At 40.9% G+C, this 12,650-nt stretch overlaps 1 protein-coding gene across 4 annotated transcripts in view; it reads left to right on the top strand.

Moving 5' to 3' along the window:
* UBP1 (upstream binding protein 1) overlaps window positions 1–12,650 on the top strand; it is a 55,396-nt gene that overhangs the window by 15,030 nt on the left and 27,716 nt on the right. For all 4 annotated transcript variants that reach the window (XR_009547061.1, XM_007524036.3, XM_007524035.3 and 1 more), the window contains one exon: window positions 11,742–11,818. Coding sequence is in view for 3 of the 4 variants with exons in the window: in XM_007524036.3 (XP_007524098.1) it covers window positions 11,742–11,818 (77 nt within the window). In the remaining variant the exon portion in view is untranslated. The remainder of the gene's footprint in view (window positions 1–11,741; window positions 11,819–12,650) is intronic.

The following is a 12,650-nucleotide window of genomic DNA, read 5'->3' as shown; positions in this document are numbered from 1 at the left end:
ATTGCGGGTCTTTTTAGGCAAAGTCCAAAGGAGAAGAGCAAGAAGGGAAGGATGTCAATTATTTTTAGTGGCTTCAATGTAGAACTTGAGAGTGGCGGAGAAGTCCAGCTAGTAAGGAGCCTGGGTCTCAGACATGAGGCAGGTTTGTGCTGAAAATAGACCATAAGCTGCACCAAGATGGAGTTTGTGGCGAAAATAAACCGTGTCAAATTTTGTTTACCTTATCCGCTCTAAGCTTTGTGAGAGTGCTATGTTTGGTGATATGAAAATGGGAATGATGGGGGTAGATAGCATAGTGGTTATGTAAAGAGGCTCTCCTGCCTGAGGCTCTCAAGTCCCAGGTTCAAACCCCCCCCCCCCACCATAAACCAGAGCTGAGCAGTGCTCTGGTAGGTAGGTAGGTAGAAAGAAAAGAAGAGAAAAGAAAAGAAAGAAAAAGAAAAAGAAAATGGGCCGCCTGAGCGGCCTGTGAGATGGCGCAGTGGGGGAAGCGTTGAGCTCTTAAGCATAAGGCATCTGAAGTCGGGCTTTACGTTAGGTAATTCTGCTGTCTGTAACAATACTTTAAGTATTGTAACAATATTTTTAAGTTTTTTTTTTTTTAATTTAAAGATTATTAATGAAAATAAGAGGGCTAGGTGGTGGCATACCTGGTTAAGTGCATATGTTACCATGTACATGGATATGGGTTCAAGCCCCCACCCCCCACTTGCAGGAGGAAAGAAAACTTCAGGAGTGGTAAAGCAGTGTTGCAGACATCTCTTTGTTTCTTTCTCCTTCTCTCTCTCTCTCTGTCTCACTCTCTCTTTCTCTTTCTCTCTCTCTATCTCTCTCACTCACTCATTCACTCTCACTCACTCACCAGAGCAGTGCTCAGCTCTGGCTCACAGTGGTGCTTGGGGATTGAACCTGAGACATCAGAGCCTCAGGCTTGAGAGTCTTTTACATAACCATTGTGCTGTCTCCACAGCCCCTCTCTTTGTTTCTCTTTGCATCCCCTTTTCTTCTTAAATTTTAACAAGGTTGTTATTGAGAGAGGAGGAGGAGAGGGAGAACACTGAAGCATCATTCTGGCGTGTGCTCAGGCTTCATGCCTGAGAGTCCAGCACTTTATCCACTGTGCCACTCTTGGACCACGTTTACTTTATCCCCCTTTTGTTTGATAGGGCAGTGAGAACCTGAGTGAAGAGGTAAATAGAGAGAAAGAGAAAGAGAAGACACCTGCAGACCTACTCACTGCTTGTGGAGTGTCTCCCCTGTGGGTGGGACTCTGGGGCCTTGGACCCTGGTGCATGGTGATAATGTACACTTAGCCGGTGCACCACCACTTGGCTTCCTTTCTTTTCCTCCCCTCTTTTCGTTTCTCCCTCTCTTTATTTCTTTCTCTTTTCTCCCTCTCTTTCTTTCTTTCTCTCTTTCTCTCTTTCTTTCTTTCTTTCTTTCTTTCTTTCTTTCTTTCTTTCTTTCTTTCTTTCTTTCTTTCTTTCTGCCACCAGGGTTGTTGCTGCCCCTCAGCGCCTTCATGATGAATCCACCACTTCTGGTGGCTGTTGTTTTTTTATTTGATAGGACAGACAGAAATTGAGGGGGGAGGGAGAGATAAAGAGGCAGCTGCAGCCCTGCTTCACTGCTCATGAAGCTTCCCCTCTGCAGGTGGGGGACAGAGGTGTGAACCTGGGTTCTCATGCGTGAGCAGCTTTATGTCTAATGACTTAGGTGTTAGGGCTTGTATAGTTATTTATTTCATAGATTTGGCTCCTCACTTTGATCATTTTCACAAAAGGTTCTGGACTTGTGTTTTTCATGAATCCCCAGAAATTGTTTTTAGGGTTTTTTTTTTTTTTTTTTGCCTCCAGGGTTATTGCTGGGGCTCCGTACCTGCACTACGAATCCACTGCTTCTGGAGACCATTTTTTTCCATTTTTGCTGCCGTTGTTATTTATTGGTGTTTTTGTGACTATTATTGTTGTCGTCGTGTCCTCATTGGACAGAGAGAAACAGAGAGGAGGGGAAGACATAGGGGGAGAGAAAGATAGACACTGCTTCACTGCCTGTGAAGTGACACCCCCCACACACACACACACTGCAGGGAGTTGGGGGGCTTGAACCAGGATCCTTCCTCCTTGTGCTAAATGTTTATTTATTTACTTAAAAGAGAAAGAACCAGACATCACCCTGGTACATGTACTGCCCGGGATTGAACTTAGGACCTCATGCTTGAGAGTCCAATGCTTTATCCACTGTGCCCACCTCCCTTACCACTGAATGCTTCTTTTTCTTTTTTTTTTAAAATATTTATTTATTTATTCCCTTGTTTGATTGTTGTAGTTATTATTGTTGTTGTTGGATAGGACAGAGAGAAATGGAGAGAGGAGGGGAAGACAAGAGAGGGGGAGAGAAAGATAGACACCTGCAGACCTGCTTCACCACATGTGAAGCGACTCCTCTGTGGGTGGGGAGCCAGGGGCTCGAACTGGGATCCTTACGCTGGTCCTTACACTTTGCGCCATGTGCACTTAACCCGCAGCACTACCACCTGACTCCTGAATACTTACTTTTCTAAGGGGTTGGGCAAAATTTTGGGCCTGATTGCTGTTTGTAATAAATTTTTGTTCACTTAGATGATCACAAATATCTCGTGTCTGTATTTTCTCTTTATCCATAGTTCCTGATTCACAGCTCCCAAAAGACATAGAATTTTCTTTTTTGAAAGATTTCATTTATTTATTAATGAGAAAGATAGGAGGTAGAGAGGGAGGGAGAGAGAGAGAGAGAGAACCAGACATCACCATGTTACATGTGCTACCAGGGATTGAACTCAGGACCATATGCTAGAGAGTCTAGTGCCTTAGCCACTGCACCACCTCCCAAACCACAAGACGGTGCAAAGCACAAGGACCAGCATAAGAATCCCGGTTCAAGTCCCCGGCTCCCCACCTGCAGGAGGGTTGCTTCACAGGTGGTGAGCAGGTTTGCAGGTGTCTATCTTTCCCCCTCTCTGTCTTCCCCTCCTCTTTCCATTTCTCACTGTCATATCCAATAATGACAACAATAATAACTACAACAATAAAAAAAGGACAACAAAAGGGAATTAAGAAAAAAAAGATGTCTTATGTAAGTAAGAATGGGGGCTGATTATCTGGAGAACCAAGTATGTGGTTAGAATGTTGAAACCTCCAGAAAGGGGAGAGTTGGAGACTTGGATCAGTGGCTGATAGTGAGTTCATCAGTCATGCCTCTTTAATGAAACCTCCAGAGGAGGAGCTTCAGATAGTGTTATAGTTGGTGAGCCTGTGAAAAGTTTGGGAGGGTGACCAGCCTTGAAAATACTCTATGCCCTTTCCTCTTACCTCATCCTGTGTGTTTGTATATCTGGTTGTTGACTTGTAGCCATTATGGTAAGTAGTAGCACTCTAGTGAGTAAATGTGTTTCTGATTACTGAGCTTCTCACACAGATTAATCAGGACTAAAAAAAAAGCTCTGGAAAGCTCTGAGTACTACATAGCCATTTAGCCAGAAACATAGGTAGTAACCTGGGCTTGTCACTGGCCTCTGAAGGGATGGGGATCTTGGGGAACTGAGCACTTAACTGTGGAATCTGTTGCTGTCTCTAGCTAGGTAGTGTCAGAATTCATTTGTATTGAGTTAAAGTATAGGATACCCAGCTGGTGCCTGATGAATTGTTTGTGTGGGAAAACTCCTCCCCCCAATTTGGAAATTGGTCTCAGAACACTTACTCATTATCTTCCATCCTACCTGTTTTAAATACATACAACAAAGGTTCAGATTTAGGAAAGGATCTTCTGTTGATTTGCATCTCTTCAAAAGGAAGCGTTCTCAGTAGTGCATATGTATTGGATAGCTGTGTTTCTTCACAGAAGCCTTTCTAGTAGTATATGTTATAAAGAGAATCAAGCATGGACATGTAAGGCGATATTTAGACTGGATTGATTTTTATCCAGAAATTCTAGTAAAATCGCATGAATAGTTTTTTGTTTTTTTTTTCTCTCCTGCTAAAGTGGTATGGCTGTGGACTATTCTTTGTAAAAAAATATCTGGCAATATTTTTAAACATGTGCATCATCTTTGATGGTGTGATTATTAAATATTGACAGAGTTTATAGATTTTTAGGAGTTAGATCGTCCTTCACTAAGGAAAAGGACTTAATGGAAATAATGCTTTAGCAGTAAAAAGATATGGGAACTTCCTAAAAAGAGGTTGGGTAGGGCACTTGGAGTTCATATTCATTGAGTTTTCGTTCCTTATACTTGTTCATTTTACTAAACAAGAGGGAAGTTATAGTCTCTTTACTAAAATAGCTCAAGTGTTTTCTAAGTTTTTAGTAAACTTAGTGTTGGTCATTGAAGTTTGCCCTTATTGTAAACTTTAATTTTTGTCTTTTTAAAAAGAGTTACTTATTTTCATGAGAGTGACCAGAGCACAGCACTGACACATTAGTAATGCTGGGGGTTATCCCTGGGACCTGTTGAGCTTCAGGTATGAAAATTTAGCATATGACTACTGTGCAGACCTCCCACCCCCAATTACAAACTTTTATTTTTATTTATTTTTTAATTTTTTATTTAAGAAAGGAGACATTAACAGTACCATAGGATAGGAGGGGTACACACAATTCCCACCACCCAATCTCCATATCCCACCCCCTTCCCAATAGCTTTTCTATTCTGTATCTCTCTGGGAGTATGGACCCAGGGTTGTTGTGGGTTGTAGAAGGTGGAAGGTCTGGCTTCTGTAATTGCTTCCCCACTGAACATGGACATTGACTGGTCGGTTCATACTCCCAGTCTGCCTCTCTTTCCCTAGTAGGATGGGTCTCTGGGGAAGCGGAGCTCCAGGACACATTGGTGGGGTCTTCAGTCCAGGGAAGCCTGGCCAGCATCCTGATGGCATCTGGAACCTGGTGGTGTTTCCAGCAGATGTTGTCAGAGCTCAAGCCACTAGCAGCTTCTCAGTCGCCATCTTGGCACCGCCTGCCAATTACAAACTTTTAAATTAAGTCTGTCCCAATCAGAGTTTTGAACTGTAGGAACATCGTATTTTAATTTAATTTAATTGTATTATTATTATTATTTTAAGATTATTTATTAGGTCGGAAGAGAGAGAGAGAGAACCAGGCATCACTGGTTCTTCTGTCTCTTGGGCAGTTACTGTTAAGTGAAGCCTTTCACTTTAGTAATATAAAGGGAAATATGTTAATTGTGTGTAGATTTAAGTTAGTTGCAACAAATTTCCCAAGTTGTATTGATGCCTTAGAGTAAATTCAACATTTTAACAGTTTTGAACAAAAGGAGTACAGAGTTTAAGAGCTGTATTGTTGGTTTTCTGGTTATGCTGGAGTAGCTGTCCTGCTGTTTAGTAAAAACTCTTGTCCCAATTAGAACCACCCTTTTGTAGTTGTAGTGCAGCTGGCTTTTCCTTTTGAGTCAGATGGGATTGAACTATGCTACCTCCTCTCTTATATCTCAAACTTAGTCTTTGATTCTTTGACACCTCATGATAGGACTTCTGATTTTGATGCCTCGATCTGTTCTAGATCCACAGGAGGCAACTTTTACTTGGATAATTGGCTATTTAACCAGTAGAAGCTACTTTGCAACCAAGTTTTTTGCCCTAGGAAACAGCATGCCTGTTGGACTAAAAAATAATTTTTTTTAATTTAACTTTTTATTTATAAAAAGGAAACATTGACTAAACCATAGGATAAGAGGAGTACAACTTCACACAGTTCCCACCACCAGAACTCTGTATCCCATTCCCTCCCCTGATAGCTTTCCCATTCTCTATCCCTCTGGGAGCATGGACCCAGGGTCATTGTGGGATGCAGAAGGTGGAAGGTCTGGCTTCTATAATTGCTTCCCCTCTGAACATGGATGTTGACAGGTCAATCCATACTCCCAGCCTGTCTTTCTCTTTCCCTACTGGGGAAGGGCTCCGGGGAAGCTTCAGGACATATTGGTGGGGTTGTCTGTCCAGGGAAGTCTGGTTGGCATCATGCTAGCATCTGGAACCTGGTGGTTGAAAATAGAGTTAACATATAAAGCCAAACAAATTATTGGCCAGTCAAGGACTTAAAGGCTGGAATAGTGCAGATGAAGAGTTGGGGGGCCCTCCATTTTGTAGATAGCTAGTAGGCATATTTTAGTTATATTCCAAAGGGCCTGTGGCTATACTAGTGGGGTTTTTGTTTGTTTGTTTGTTTTTTGCCTGAGCCTGAAATCTGATATGCAGGTGGATCCTAATTATTGTCTGGGGAGGTGATGTCATGACTGGCAGAAGGACCAGAAAGCTGAATTGGGAGGGGTGGGAAAGATGTATAAATATTGTTGACTATAATAAAAAAAAATACTTCTAAGTGATGGAAACTTCAAAGAGAAAATACATTTTTTGGCTAATTTTTACTGTGGATTTCCTTGGTGTTGGATTGGTTCTTGTAGATTTGGTTCTTGTAAATATGGTTCTGATAGTTCACTCAAGATAAGACTGTAGAAAATTGGTAGAGAGGGATTTCTGAATATTGAATGAGTTGGGATAAAACTGAAGAGAGAGCAATGCTAGGGACATACTGTCCAACTGAAACATTTAGCTAGAAAAACAAATGTTAGTTAAGATGCCTTTTTCAAAAAAAACTTTTAATATTAGAGCAATTTCTTTTTTTTTTTTTTCCTCCAGGGTTATTGCTGGGCTCGGTGCCTGCACCATGAATCCACCGCTCCTGGAGGCCATTTTTCCCCCTTTTTGTTCCCCTAGTTGTTGCAGCCTCATTGCGGTTATTATTGCCATTGTTGACGTTGCTTTGTTGTTGGATAGAACAGAGAGAAATGGAGAGAGGAGGGGAAGACAGAGAGAGAGGGGAGAGAAAGACACCTGCAGACCTGCTTCACCGCCAGTGAAGCGACTCCCCTGCTGGTGGCGAGCCTGCGGCTCGAACCGGGATCCTTATGCCGGTCCCTGCGCTTTGCGCCATCTGTGCTTTGCGCCACGTGCGCTTAACCCACTGCGCCACCGCCCGACTCCCAGCAATTTCTTTTTTAATTTCTTTGTGGAAACAGGTTGAATTTATATTTTGTATCCTTGTTGGATGGGCAGACCAAGAAGAATAATACTAAAGAGTACAGGATCATTAAGATTTCTTTCTTAGGTTCTATTTTTCCAGTCTTGGGAACTTTGTATCTGAGGTTCATGAGATACAGTGAGATATATCCTCCCCTCTTTGGCAGCCAGATAGAATAGTTTTTCAGGTTTCTATACATTTAATTCAGTCCCCATCTCATTGGTGCTTTTTCTTGGATTACTCTGTCCCAGAAACTGTTTTGGCTCTCTCCTCTTTTTCTTTTTTTGCCTCCATGGTTATCACTGGGGCTCACTGCCTGCACTATGAATCCACTGCTCCTAGAAGTGATTCCCCCCCCCCTTTTTTTAAAAAGAATTTATTTATTTATTAATGAGAAAGATAGGAGGAGAGAGAAAGAACCAGACATCACTCAGGTACATGTTCTGCCGGGTATTGAACTCGGGATCTCATACTTGAGAATTCAATGCTTTATCCTCTGCTTCATCTCCCAGATCACTGATTCCCCCCCCCCCATTTTTGTTGCCCTTGTTGTTATTGTTATGGTTGGATAGAACAGAGAGAAATTGAGAGAGAGGAGAGAAAGACACCTGCGGACCTGCTTCACCACTTGTGAAGTGACTGCCCTGCAGGTGGGGAGCCAGGGGCTTGAACCAAGATCCTTATGCTGGTCCTTGTTCTTCACGCCATGTCTGCTTAACCCGCTGTGATAGTGTCTGGTCCCCACTTTCTCTTTTTCTACACTCAATTCTCAGATGATCAGGTCTTTAAGAACTATAAAGCGTTTCCTATTAGTAGTTCAACTAGAGTCTCTTCCTCTTCTCTCCAGGTTTGTAAATCAACTTGGATGTCCAATAGGTGTCTCAGACTTAATGTTTTCAACTGAACTCTTCATTTCCTGCCATGCCCTTGTGATCTTGCCTCAGGAAAACTGTTGACTAAAAATCTGGCGTAATGTTCAGCTCTATCTTCTTTACCTCTAGAGAGTGACTATATCCTTTTAGCCTGGACCATTCACACTGAGAGATTTATGCTGACCCTCTAGGTGAAAAGTTATTTCACTGTGATTTTGATTTATGTTTCTCTGAGGGAGGCTGAGTTTTTTAGTGTGTTTAAGAACTGTTGAAATTTCCTTCTTTTAGAAGGAAGATAGATTGGTGACATGTCCATGTCATTTGCAATTATCTTGTTGTAGGTATGTTAGGCATTTGTTAGTAATTTCGAGGGAGCTCATTGCAATTTGTAGCACATTTGTAAAAGTTTGCTTTAGGGATATTAGCCCTTTGTGTAAGGTGTATTCAAATAATTCTTCTTGCATTTTTTTTCTTCCCTGTTTGTCTTGACTAATAAGAAACCCCAAGGATATGATATCTAACTTGTTAATCAGTGCAGCCAGATTTCCTTCTAGAAAGATTACCAGTCTACTTGGAAGTAATAATGGGTCTAGATGTGACTTAGGAAGGAACTGAAGGCAGGAATGTAAAAAAAAAAAGGGGGGGGGGGAACGTGTATATGTGTATAGATAGAAGTAGATAGAAAGCCAGGTCATATCTGTGACCTTGGGAGAACTATTGAAGTTTCTGTTGGAGGGGAATGGAAACACAGAAGTCTGGTGGTGGTAAATCACTAATAAAAAAAATAAAAGCCATTTTCAGTCCATATTCCCCCACATTGTATATGCGTATTTCTTGCCCCCCCTTTTCTGTGCCTACTCCATTCCAGCACTCTAAGCAGACTCTTATTCCTCCTGTCTCACCCCCTTTTAATTTCAGATAGAGACAGAATTGAAAGAAGAAAAGAAAAAAAAAAACATACAGCACTGATTCACTGTTAGTAATGCTTCCCTGGTGCTTTGCATGGTTCCACCACATGGGGGGAATGCAAATGTTGGCCACACCCAGAGCAGGGCACACACCCTGCCCACCGAACTCTCCCTAATTAAAACTTTTTAAAAATTTATTCAGGAAATATTGTTAATAAGACTGTTGTCAAAGGGGTACATAACTTTTTAAAAAAAATATTTTTTCCTTTTTGTTACCCTTGTTATTTTAGGGGGATACATAACTTTTTAGAAGTCTTTTTTGGTGTAAAGATTTTTTTTTTTTTGCCTCCAGGGTTATTGCTGGGCTCAGTGCCTGCACCATGAATCCACTGCTCCGGGAGGCCATTTTTCCCCCTTTTGTTGCCCTTGTTACTGTAGCCTTGTTGTAGTTGTTATTGTTATTGTTGATGTTGTTTGTTGTTGGATAGGACAGAGAGAATTGGAGAGAGGAGGGGAAAACAGAGGGGGAGAGAAAGAGACACCTGTAGACCTGCTTCACCGCCTGTGAAGTGACTCCCCTGCAGGTGGGGAGCTGGGGGCTCAAACCAAGATCCCTATGCCGGTCCTTGAGCTTTGCCCCACGTGCACTTAACCTGCTGTGCTACCACTCGACCCCCTTGATGTAAAGATTTTTTTAACATCTAGTGAATTTAAAAAATATCCTTTAGTAGCTTTTCTTCACCAGTCAAAGAATGTTTATTTACATTTTGTTGAATTTTGATCCTGTGGTCTAGAAACCTTTGTATATTTTCCTATAAGCTTCATGAGAGTATGGCCAAAATATTAATCATCAAGAGAGCTGCAGCCTCTTCTGATACTGGCAATACTCTTTTAATTCCTGCTGGTTTTTTTTTTTCTTAACATTTAGTCAGTTTACTGTCATTTATAGTTACTATTTATTTATGGGAGAATCTTGAAAACATGGTACATAGTCAAAGTAGCCAGTCACAAAAGACCACATATTGTGTGATTTCTTTTTTATCCAATGTCCAAAATAGGTCCCATGAAACAGAAATATTGATAGATTGGTGATTGTTAGGATTTGGAATGGGGAGATAGGAAGAGATTACTAATGGTCATGAGTTTTCATTTTAGAGTAATGAAAATGTTCTGAAATTGTTACTGGTGATGGTTGTATAACTCTGACTAAAATCCTTTTAACTGTAGACTTTAAAAGGATACATTTTATGGTGTGTAAATTATCAAATCAGGCTTTTATGGAAAATAATTTTTATTTTTTTTTTTTTTTTTTTTTTTTTTAATTTATTTTTTTTATTTAAGAAAGGATTAATTAACAAAACCATAGGGTAGGAGGGGTACAACTCCACACAATTCCCACCGCCCAATCTCCATATCCCACCCGCTCCCCCGATAGCTTTCCCATTCTCTATCCCTCTGGGGGCATGGACCCAGGGTCATTGAGGGTTGCAGAAGGTAGAAGGTCTGGCTTCTGTAATTGCTTCCTCGCTGAACATGGGCGTTGACTGGTCGGTCCATACTCCCAGTCTGCCTCTCTCTTTCCCCAGTAGGATGGGTCTCTGGGAAGCTGAGCTCCAGGACACATTGGTGGTGTCCTCAATCTAGGGAAGTCTGGCCGGCATCCTGATGACACCTGGAACCTGGTGACTAAAAAGAGAGTTAACATACAAAGCCAAACAAATTGTTGAGCAATCATGGACCCAAAGCTTGGAAAAGTGGAGAGGAAGTATTAGGGAGGTACTCACTGCAAACTCTAGTATACTTCTGCTTTCTTACTTTGGTGCCATACTCCAAACTCAGTCAATTTCTGCTTTGTGTTTCTACTTCTTTTTTTTTACATGCATAACATTCCCCAGATTCCCATTTAGCAATACAACCCCCACTATTTCATTCATCATTTTTCATGGACCTGTATTCTCCCCACCCACCCACCCACCCACCCCAGAGTCTTTTACTTTGGTGTAATACTCCAATTCCATTTCAGGTTCGACTTGTGTTTTCTTTTCTAATCTTGTTTTTCAACTTCGGCCTGAGAGTGAGATCATCCCATATTCATCCTTCTGTTTCTGACTTATTTCACTCAACATGATTTTTTCAAGGTCCATCCAAGATCGGCTGAAAACGGTGAAGTCACCATTTTTTACAGCTGAGTAGTATTCCATTGCGTATATATACCACAGCTTGCTCAGCCACTCATCTGTTGTTGGACACCTGGGTTGCTTCCAGGTTTTGGCTATTACAAATTGTGCTGCCAAGAACATATGTGTACACAGATCTTTTTGGATGGATGTGTTGGGTTCCTTAGGATATATCCCCAGGAGGGGAATTGCAGGGTCATAGGGTAGGTCCATTTCTAGCCTTCTGAGAGTTCTCCAGACTGTTCTCCACAGAGGTTGGACCAATTGACATTCCCACCAGCAGTGCAGGAGGGTTCCTTTGACCCCACACCCTCTCCAGCATTTGCTGCTGTTACCTTTTCTGATGTGTGACATTCTCACAGGAGTGAAGTGATATCTCATTGTTGTCTTGATTTGCATTTCTCTGACAATCAGAGACTTGGAGCATTTTTTCATGTGTTTCTCGGCCTTTTGGATCTCTTCTGTGGTGAATATTCTGTCCAAGTGGAAAATAATTTTTAGCTAATGCACATGTAAGATAAAATATGTGAGAGTGGCAAATGAAAATAAATTGACAAACTCAGTCTTCAGTGCTTAGTTTGAAGAAGATATAATTAGCAGGAACAATGATTTGATTTTGCTTCTATTGCAAATTAACATTGGGTTGAATTTTTATGTTAAACAGTGATCTGTATATGGATTGATTTTGATCCTCAAATTTTTAAAAATAGGTCAGTCTTATGAAATTCGGATGCTGGATAATCGGAAAATGGGAGATATGCCTGAGATCACTGGCAAGTTGGTAAAGGTAAGGGCGGTCCATTAAAAAATCGTTTTGCTTTATTTTATTTTTCTTATATTTGATAGGACAGTGAGAACTTGAGAGGGGAGGAGGAGATAGGAAGAGAGAAGGATACCTGTAGCTTGCCCCCTTTAGGTGGGGACCTTGGCTATTGAACCTAGGTTCTTGTGCATGGTAACTTGTTCACTCTAATGTGTGTGCTACTGCCAGCCCCCCCCCCCCACATACCACCAGCACCCCCCCCTTTTTTTTTTTAGTTCTTAACTGATTGCGATGATTGGGAAAAAAATTAGCAGTTTGCTTTAAGAGTTTTTTTTTTTTTTTTAATTTTTGCTGCTGAAATTTTTTTTTTTTAATCAAACTTCAGTTTCACTGTAAGAAGTGACAACTATATCAAAATGGTAACATTGGAGCTAGACTTTGCTTACATGTAAAGTGGGAGTTATAGCAGTTACTGAGTGAAGTGTGAAAACTTGTTTGTTTCCCATTATTATTTACATATATATATATATATATATTTGTAAAGGGGATTATAGACTTGAAAAACAGCTTGAGTTGGGAAGCTTTATTGCAAACTTCTGAAGTTTCTTTTTGAAAGTAAAAAATGTAGGTGAAGATCTTAAGCACAAGAATCCTCTAATTTTGCCTCTTAAAGGTAAAATTTAAGTCTGTTCACCTCATTTCATTTCATCTCGCCACTTGTATGTATGTGTCTGTTTTTGATGAACTGTAGAATTTACTAATTCATACATTTAGTCACTCAGTTCTTGATTTTTAAAAAATTTTATTTTTTAACATTTATTTTATTTCTTTATTCCCTTTGTTGCCCTTGTTGTTT

Source organism: Erinaceus europaeus, chromosome 21, assembly GCF_950295315.1.
Source record: "Erinaceus europaeus chromosome 21, mEriEur2.1, whole genome shotgun sequence".
Classification (NCBI taxonomy): Eukaryota; Metazoa; Chordata; class Mammalia; order Eulipotyphla; family Erinaceidae; genus Erinaceus; species Erinaceus europaeus.
Note: the sequence above shows the minus strand (reverse complement) of the source record. Positions and strands in the feature narration are given on the sequence as shown.